General features: G+C 41.8%; 2 protein-coding genes across 3 annotated transcripts; one reads left to right on the top strand and one right to left on the bottom strand.

Annotated features, from left to right (window-relative positions):
- Window positions 1–811: 811 nt before the first annotated feature.
- Window positions 812–4,914, top strand: LOC110984860 (neuferricin-like). Of its 2 annotated transcripts, none has more exons than XM_022245440.2 (4): window positions 812–961; window positions 1,468–2,028; window positions 2,525–2,711; window positions 3,577–4,914. In XM_022245440.2, the coding sequence occupies exons 2-4, from the start codon at window positions 1,545–1,547 to the stop codon at window positions 3,743–3,745; spliced, it is 840 nt and encodes a 279-aa protein (XP_022101132.2). In that variant the 5' UTR covers window positions 812–961; window positions 1,468–1,544; the 3' UTR covers window positions 3,746–4,914. The 2 variants fall into 2 exon arrangements, with proteins under 2 accessions (XP_022101132.2, XP_022101131.2); XM_022245439.2 differs by having other exon boundaries at window positions 860–1,115.
- On the bottom strand, window positions 4,905–8,317 carry LOC110984865 (collagen triple helix repeat-containing protein 1-like). Its single transcript, XM_087141732.1, has 4 exons — window positions 8,025–8,317; window positions 7,127–7,276; window positions 6,057–6,264; window positions 4,905–5,298 (listed from the first exon to the last, which is right to left on the bottom strand). The coding sequence occupies exons 1-4, from the start codon at window positions 8,130–8,132 to the stop codon at window positions 5,150–5,152; spliced, it is 615 nt and encodes a 204-aa protein (XP_086997858.1). The 5' UTR covers window positions 8,133–8,317; the 3' UTR covers window positions 4,905–5,149.
- Between the last annotated feature and the right edge of the window lie 330 nt (window positions 8,318–8,647).

The raw sequence follows: 8,647 nt of genomic DNA, 5'->3' as shown, positions 1-8,647 counted from the left end.
AACTTTTGATGCAACAGAAATCATGTCCATAACCGCGGTGGTACAACGCTCGCGGAAAGGTCTTACGTGTCTCTTCGACCAGTAGAATGTCGTGATTGCCAAATGCAACCAAACTTACTTACAAAAGGCCAATCGTGCCAATGAAGTACAAATTTTTTAACCTAACACATTCGTTTTAAAGAATGACTGATTTAAAATAACGAAGTTACTTGTTCGTAATATTCGTCACTAATAGTAATACCGAAATTACATGTACGTACTGACCCACTGAGTCCCTAGAGGGCGCTCTTTATGTTTTGTGTGCGCGTATTTTGTTGTCCGAGTGTGATATTAAATTTAGTAACGGTGGTTCTCGTGTTCTCACAGCCGAAACTATATCGATATGTGACTGCATTTGTTAATATAATTAAACACCCTCTTTATTTTACGATTTTTTTTTTACTTAATAGGCCTAAATCACAGAGATGTATATGCGACCAGACGTATGAGGCACGCACCATACCTCAAATCACGTGAGGATCGATGTAATTGTTATGACGAATTAGTTATTCGTTATTTCGAATTATCAATTCGTTATTATGAATTAGTAATTCGTATTAGTGTCAGGCTGGAAATTTATACTTCATTGACACGATTTGCCTTTCTTAGTTACTCGTTCGATCAACAACAAAATCAATGTACATTGTAATTCTAACGTGGCTGCAATAAGCTTCCGTAACTTCAAATCTCAAACATTTGGGAATAAATAAACTGCCAAAGTGATAAAACATCTAAATATACCTTGTTTGAAAATGTTCTTCGATTATATTTATTATTCAAAACTGTTGAAATTTGATTGTAACGCAAGAGCTGTTTAAACAATTTTGTAAGGCTGAAAGAGCCTATCATGGCCGCGCCCTTGGACAGATTTTCCCTGTCGCCAGCTAGTGTCGGGCCTGCGATACGGAAGTTTATGTTATTGGTATAGCCCCTACACTTAGAGATTAGTAGTAGTTTATCGCCCTTGGACGTGTAACGTTTTTGTTTTGTATGCAAACGCTAGTATACTTTGAGACTGTATTCTCAGTATTTTCTAAGAAGTGAAGGCTTCAAATTCCATGGACATGATCATGGAGGTAGAAATACATTCAAAATTGACTTTTCATTTTTAGGACATGTTGTTGCTTCCCAGTGGCTTATTTACCATGTCAAAAAAGGTGCCCTTGTACAGTTAGCCTTTCGAAGATGTCACAAATTCCACATATTCATCTTGACTTTTTCCTCACTGGCACACACAAATCATCAATAAACAAATATATTACTTAGGCTCAGCATCTGATGAGTAGATGAGCATCTTGTTGTATAGAATACTGAATAGTATTATTTCCTGCATCTTATTACTTCAAATGAGTTTAGGGAAGTTGTGTACTTGATAGCATCATCAAAATATTAACATGAACATGACAAAATTTTAATTTCTGTGATTAGCTGCAGGAAAAGTGGTAAATGAGTACACCATTGCTTTGTGAGGAGTTGTAAGCCAAGATCGGAGTGTGTCTTGAGCCATGTTGGGTCGAGTAGCCCTGGCAGTTGTGGTAACTGCTGTAATAGCTTGGCAGCTGGGAGTCTACAATTGGGAGGACATGTCTGCTGTGGTCAGTCAGAAACTGAATAGAGTCTTGGGGCATTCATTAGAACCAGGCCGGCACAGGACATCTGGAGGGAAAGAGGGCGTACCTCCATCACGCGCAAAACAGCCCCTGAGACTACTCAGCAAGGAGGAATTGGCCCAGTACGACGGCAATGAGGGGAGCAAGGGTCTGTACCTGGCTGTTTTCGGCCAAGTGTTTGACGTAAAGAAGGGGGCCCGGCACTACGGACCTGGGGGCGGGTATGAGTTCTTTGCTGGACGGGACGCGACAAGGGCTTACGTTACGGGGGAGTTCAACGAGGAAGGGCTAAAAGATGATGTTGAGGGACTCAGCCCACAGCAGATGTTAGAGGTGGAGACGTGGGTTGATTTTTACAAGAAGGAATACACACCAGTTGGTGAGTCCGTGCAGCGTTTTCCTTTAAGTTAAGTCACTATTTAATATGCTTCCATTATTATGAAAGATGTGACCTTGTTTATAGCACTCTTTGAATTGCTGGAAAGGAAGCAAACTGCTTTTTCAAACCGTCAAAGAGTGTATCACCAAAGTTAATGAGGGTGTTGTTGAAATGTTCACAGTTGACACAGGAACACAGAAAACAGGGAAATGCCAGCCATGATATCGGAGGTCTTGTCATGCATAAAACAAGGCAAACAAAACCTACAGCAAAACTCAAGCAATAAAGAAGAAAACGTGCAAACGATTACTGAAGCTTTCACTGACGTCTTTAGCACAGCATTACAGAAACTGAAATTTTTGAACTTTGAAGCACCACATTTCAGAATTGTGAAACCAAGTCATACTCGATGAGTTCAGTCTCGGAGTGACCTGTGCTCGTCTGACATTCATTCACATCTACTTTACAGGTATCTCATTCCCTTTTCCAATTGCAGGTAAACTGGTCGGCAGGTATTACGATGCCACCGGGGCTCCGACAGACGCACTGAAGAAAGCCCTGCTTGTGGTAGAGGTAGGAAAAAAAGAAAAAGACAAAGAGGCTGAGCTGAACAGACGGTATCCCCCTTGTAACTCCTCCTGGAATCAGAAGGAAGGTACCAAAATATGGTGCTCAGATAAGAGGTGATTGTGCTGCTCTGTGGTTTTTAAATACTGAACTGTTCTCTCCATAGGACTGTGCAGATGAATTGAATGTTCAGATACTCGATTGTTTAACCATATTTGAATACTTACTTTTGAAACTGACTGTTCAAGGTGAAAATCTATTAAAAAATAAAGGAAAAATTTCTGAGAGAGAATTTCAAGGTGTTGCGAGGAAATGTAATGTAAAGGCAGCTGAGGCACATGCTCTAAAATAAGGCCAAAATGTTACATTTCCTTCCACTTTTACCTGTGACTTTACTTCCTGTGGGATCTCACAGGGGCAGAGGGAATAAACCACCAATAGAGGCTTTGCATAGCAGCCATCTTGCAGGGTAGTCCTTTTGGTTTACTGGGAAACCTCCTTAGTACATACCCTGTTAAACAAAAGCACTGACCTGCAAGATGGCAGCCATGCAAACTCTCTATTGGGACCAAACATTAGAAAGACTCCCCACCTCCTCGTTGTACTATAAATATATGTATATTGTTTCTGCTTTTGTGTGAATTTGGTACAGTTGAATAGTTGAATTTTCAACTGAATAGAAGGTTGAATATTCAGATATTCAGTTATTTTAACTGTCATCCTAACCTCTTTGGTGCAAATCCTAGCATGTGAGAGGGGTGTGAGTTAGGATAGGTTTGTCTGTCTTTTTCTTGTACCTTGAAGTTTTTTAAATATTTTGGTTGATAACACATTTCTTTCCTGTTAACCAAACTCATTCTGCAGGAAGTGCAGTTGATCTTTTCTTTTTTTGCACTGCAAAGTGGAGAACTGCTAAAATGTTCAAAAAAGCATCATTTGCCACACTTACATCAAGTACTTTGTTTGGTTCTGGCTTTACAGCGGCGGAGTGGTGCGGGAGTGGACGGGTGTGCCCAGACGGTACTTCATCCCCGGCTCAAACAACTGGCGCTGCGTCTGCGTTCATGACCGAGACCTTAACAACCCCCACATGAAGCCGTTTGATGGCTGTGGTCCGAGAGACGTTGCTTGCAATGTGGATAAAAAGTAGTGGGTTCAGTGGAAGTGGGGGGGGTAAGCTAAGCTTCTGGTTGATGCCGGCAGGGGGGTATTTTAACAGTCAACTCCCGTTACACCAAAATTGTGTGGTTCACCTGCCTGTGATTCAGACTTGAAATAACTGTCCAGGCTTCAAGGTCTCACAAGTTCATGATGCACATGTAAAGCCTGGTATTGTTGCATAAATATGCCATCTTGCATTGGCGTAAGTCTGATTACCGATGGCTGGGCTGCAGTACTAGTGAGGCTGGAGTCGGGGGCACAGACAAGCTTGACTTTTTTCCTCTGAATAACCGAAAAAGACTCTCTGGGGAGGTTTGCTTTAACACTGGGTGCATTGGGTTATTTTGAAAATGTAGGTGAAGTACAGAAAGTTACTCTGGTCAACTTCGTAACTTTCCTTTAAGGAATGCAGTTATACATTTTTAATGTAGCATACTTGTTTGTTTCTAGGAAATGAACATTCTTTTGGCTTTCATAAGTAATTTTATATCACAGCATTGTATTTGAATAACTGAAACAGTACTGTCAGATTATATTTGTATATTTGGGTACATGAAGCAAGGTTTATATAATTATTAAGGATTATTCTGATTTTTTAAAATCAGCTAAGTGAAAACATTCAGATGCAAATCATATCCACTTTGTTACAAGAATCATTAACTATCATGCTGATCACAATTGTCACAATCGGGTTTGAACTTAACACGTAAGCTAGCTTGGCACGGTTACAGAATTAAGGGTTTTAAAAGTGAAATGAAGTCTCTACAACTTTTCAAATTTAAGTCACATTTACTACATCATTTACAGGTTACCACACTATTTACAAGTAAATCATTTCTTACAGCACTTTAGATTCTCAGGCAAACCTTGCCACAAACATGGCAGTAAAAATAAGTCGGTGGAATAGATGAGGGGCAAATGCCATGAATTTTTTCCTTGGTATCCTGAGTTGGCACTCACAGGACCCATTTTTGTTTTTCTAAATTACCATTTCTTAGGGTGTCGTGGGGATTTTCTTACATGCTGATCCAATTTCCGCATTCACGAGGAGAAAAGCCCCATCGTGTGATGTCGTAGACTCGTACCGTCAGTGTTAAAGACTGAAATGCATTAATAACTCAACAACTATTTGAACGAACGACAACAAAAACATTCCGGTTTGCTCCTGTTCCTTGTGATGGGTCTTGTGTCTGTTCTTGGGACGGTTTCGATCACAACACTTCGCAGACCTACTGTCCAGAAGCTTCCCTCAGGTATAGATGCATGAGCACGAGAGGTTGCTATAACTTATCCCTTTTTTTCTTTGAAAATCCGGAGGTCTTTCGATATGGGGCATTGTCATTACAGCGAGTGTGATTGAAGTATTCTCCTGCCATGTCTGTAGAAAGCTGATCTAATCGTAAGGCGATTGTGTAACTTCCTCTATCATTAAATGCAGTGCACTGTTCCATCCAGTGTAGCAGTCGTAGTTACCGTAGCCAGCGCAGTTGCCCACTCTCAAGCCGATGGTGTAACTTCCAGATGACAAGCTTTTGCAATAACCTGGAAAGACATCGGCAAGAATGGAGATGCTCACATAAGTGGCGTCACGTTTTGTGTCCAGGGATGGCAAAATGGAATGTGTTTCTAAAAACGACTGTTGACAGTTTTTTCTTTCACCCGTAAAAGTTCCACACTTTCGCATGAAAGGTGGCAGAACCACTCCGAAAGTGTAACCGCAAAAGAAACTGTCGGAGCGATCCTTAATGGCGCTGAAAAAGAGGGCGAAAATCCGATGTGGTGTCCTAGCAACTTCAGTTACCCGTATGTTACATTTAGGGAGATTCCAGCTTTGTCATATCCCAGACATGGGCGTTACGTAGGGGGTGTAAATAAAACTTGGGATAAAGGTAAAGCGATAGAAAAACACAACAAAAAACGCAGATATGGAATGAAAATCACCAATTTGTTTACAAATATTCCTGGCACTTACCCCCTTCCACCGTTTAATCCTTTGGCAGTTTGTAGGTGATGAGTGTTTTGCCCCCCCCCCCGGAAAAGTCCTGCTCCAGAAAGAATCCTGGCGCTTGTTCCTACTATGGATTTTATTCAATTCAAATTAGATGTATTTCACTGAAGTGACGTTGTGATGTAAGATGAAAGAGGGCAAACTCCCGTCTTGTGGCTTCCAGTGGGCTTTTTGAGGATTCTGTCTCCAATACTGCAGATAGAGAGCAAAGGTGTCTCCTTTGCCGCCCCATGGCCGCGTTGGGTCAGGACCCACCCAACCACCTTTGCTATTTGGAGTTCGAGAGACTTACCAAAGAACACTCTTGGTCTGTGCAAGTTGTAGTTGCTGTAACCCCCAGCGTACGTCACAGCCTCAATGCGGGCCGGGTCGGAGCACTCGGCACCGTTGAATGTGATGTACCAACGGCAGCAGGCGGGGTTGTTGTACGCTACGCGGAGGTTGCCGGAGATCGCCACATAGAGGTAAGTGTCAGAGTATTCCTTGGTGAAGGAACACGTCTAGGTAAAGGCGTAGATTAAATGAAATTAGGAAGTTGACTTGTTTAGAAAGCAAAGGTTTCATGGAAGTAGACCGCGTGCCGCAGCTAATTACTTTAGCAGCTTTTCAACTTGAGAAAAACATCTTAAGGTTTTCAGTCTGGAAATTCTGATGTAAAAGTCATACTGCATTAAATACTAAAATGTTCATGTCCAAGAGTGTTACCGATGGAGCTTTTTTGATATGGTAGAATTGGCATTATGACGGCTTTGAATTCTACGGTTAGGTTTCTCTATCAGGTATGAGGCTCCACGCGTTTGCCTCAGTAGAGTAGCCCGTCTAACAACCACTCCTCGGCGCGCCTGTCTTCCCAGAAAAAAAGCCATTTCAAACATTATTCAGCCCCTGTTTCAACTACATGTACATTGCCGAAAGTGGACGTCATGAAACTCATCCCGATATTTTTGTCTAGACACTGTAAAAAAGAGAATTTCTCGTGGGTGGGATTATATTAAAGACATTTGTTTGCTTCGGTGCGTAGTTAGGGTTTGGTTTACATGTTGTTAAGCAAATGTGCGTTCTGTACTGGTTCCACAATAACAATTTCTTGCCACAAAGACACTATAGTCAGTGAAACAGGCAACAATCATTGTTTTGTCGCCTATTTTCTCGGCGCGTACAGATTTGCCCTTGTCTCGATTTTACTTCGAACAGCGCCCCGATTTCCTTCTGTGTTAAGCCACTCTCCACCTCATCGGCTGTTGTATTCCCTATGTTGATTTCATTATACCCTCTGGATTCAAAAGGGAAGAGGCGGCATTCGTAAACCACAGATTCTGAAAATATAAACTGTCGTATCTTTGATTGAATTTGTTAGCTTACACGGACTTCACCGTTGTCTTGTCCGTCGTTAATCATCCACCAAGAGCATTGCCGCCAGTTAGTTGTGGCAACCCCGGGTCCTCCCAGGTCCCCTTTCACGCCCGGAGGGCCCGGTGGTCCTGGGGGACCGTCGCTGCCCGCTGAACACTCCTGACAGCAAAATGAACAACAGTTTTCGGTCGAATGATGTGACAGAAAATAGTGGAAAATATTTAGTAGACGTGTTAGGAATTTACTTACACTTGTAATTCTAAAAACAATAAATGTTTGTTCTCCAAATTAATCATTCGTCCTGAATGCATTCTGTTGTAGCTGAGAGATGGCTTGATTATTTTTCTTTCTAAAGCATCCAATTTCTTCCCCCCGGCCCCCAAAAGACTGAATTTTTCCAGATTGTTGGTAGGCCTCACGGCATATAAAGCCGGGGGGAGGAGAGAAAGGTACCTCTCCCGGAGATTTGTTGCCATTATTTTGAAGGACCGGAAAGCACTAGCATTTGTAGAAACGGTACTGTCACCCTTGAAGTTTTAATTTGAAGAAAAAATAGACAGTTGTTTTAAGAAAAAAGGCCCCGGACCTAATAGTCCTGACGCCAATGTTTACTGGGTCACCGTTTCGAATAATAATCAAAAGCTCTGTTAGGCTTTCCCGAAAATAATATTTGGGGGGAGGGGGTTATCCAGCGTTACATTGGACCTTTGGAGTGTCCTTGCCATGATGTGGCTTCAGTCTCTATAAGTTTTGCTATGAAGTTGCTTTTTAGAGCTGCTACTGTCCGTTCCAGTGATCTTCAAACTTTGGACTGGTTGGCTGCAGTCAGTTCACTTTGTGGTCAACATTTCTTGTGCCAGTAATGCATACGGGTTGCCATCAAATAATTACGCATTCACAAGCTTACCTCTAGAACAACTCGCCGTCTGTATGTATCAACCACATCTCCATAGATGACCCATGGATTGGAGACAATAGAGATAAAACACAGTAGCAACGAAGTTTTTGTTTCCATCTCAACAACTTTATACACCTGGTTTTTATTTTTTTTTCCTCCGTGGAATAGTCTTCACCAGAAATGGCGTCTTGGTTTTTGCCGAGTCGATGGTTATTGATCGACTCGGGTTCTTTCCTTTGTGAAACACTTTGAGTCTATTGTAAGAGTTCACCAGTGCTACAGAGTCCTTTAGAGACGAAAGGCAAGTGAAGACATATAGCGATGAAGCAAATCGATAATTAACTGGTTTTATCCTCCCTGTGGTTGTACCTGTCGCACTCTTGCGCCATTCCCCACGGGTGCACGAAGAGAGGCTTGTAACGCTTTTGTATGAACATAATTTCAATGGCCAAAACTAATTTTGCAAGGTAAAAAAGTTATATCTCTATGCCTGTGGATTCTACCTTCTCAGAACTATGGAGAATCTGGTGTGCTCGTTAAGAAATCGTTACTAAAGTGCCTAGCGATCTAGTTCAGCCCACAACAGTTAAATTTAAATTTATGGTGAACTGATTGATATGTCTTTCAGAAAG

The sequence above is a fragment of the Acanthaster planci genome, linkage group LG09, assembly GCF_054643075.1.
Source record: "Acanthaster planci isolate LZ-2023a linkage group LG09, COTS_SCS, whole genome shotgun sequence".
Lineage (NCBI taxonomy): Eukaryota > Metazoa > Echinodermata > Asteroidea > Valvatida > Acanthasteridae > Acanthaster > Acanthaster planci.
Note: the sequence above shows the minus strand (reverse complement) of the source record. Positions and strands in the feature narration are given on the sequence as shown.

Coding starts and splice junctions, on each gene's coding strand:
- LOC110984860 (XM_022245440.2), top strand. CDS start 1,545: ATGTTGGGTCGAGTAGCCCTGGCAGTTGTGGTAACTGCTGTAATAGCT. Junction 2,029..2,524: donor GAAGGAATACACACCAGTTG/GTGAGTCCGTGC, acceptor TTCCAATTGCAG/GTAAACTGGTCGGCAGGTAT. Junction 2,712..3,576: donor ATATGGTGCTCAGATAAGAG/GTGATTGTGCTG, acceptor CTGGCTTTACAG/CGGCGGAGTGGTGCGGGAGT.
- LOC110984865 (XM_087141732.1), bottom strand. CDS start 8,132: ATGGAAACAAAAACTTCGTTGCTACTGTGTTTTATCTCTATTGTCTCC. Junction 7,277..8,024: donor GACGGCGAGTTGTTCTAGAG/GTAAGCTTGTGA, acceptor TTTTGCTGTCAG/GAGTGTTCAGCGGGCAGCGA. Junction 6,265..7,126: donor AAGACAACGGTGAAGTCCGT/GTAAGCTAACAA, acceptor GCCTTTACCTAG/ACGTGTTCCTTCACCAAGGA.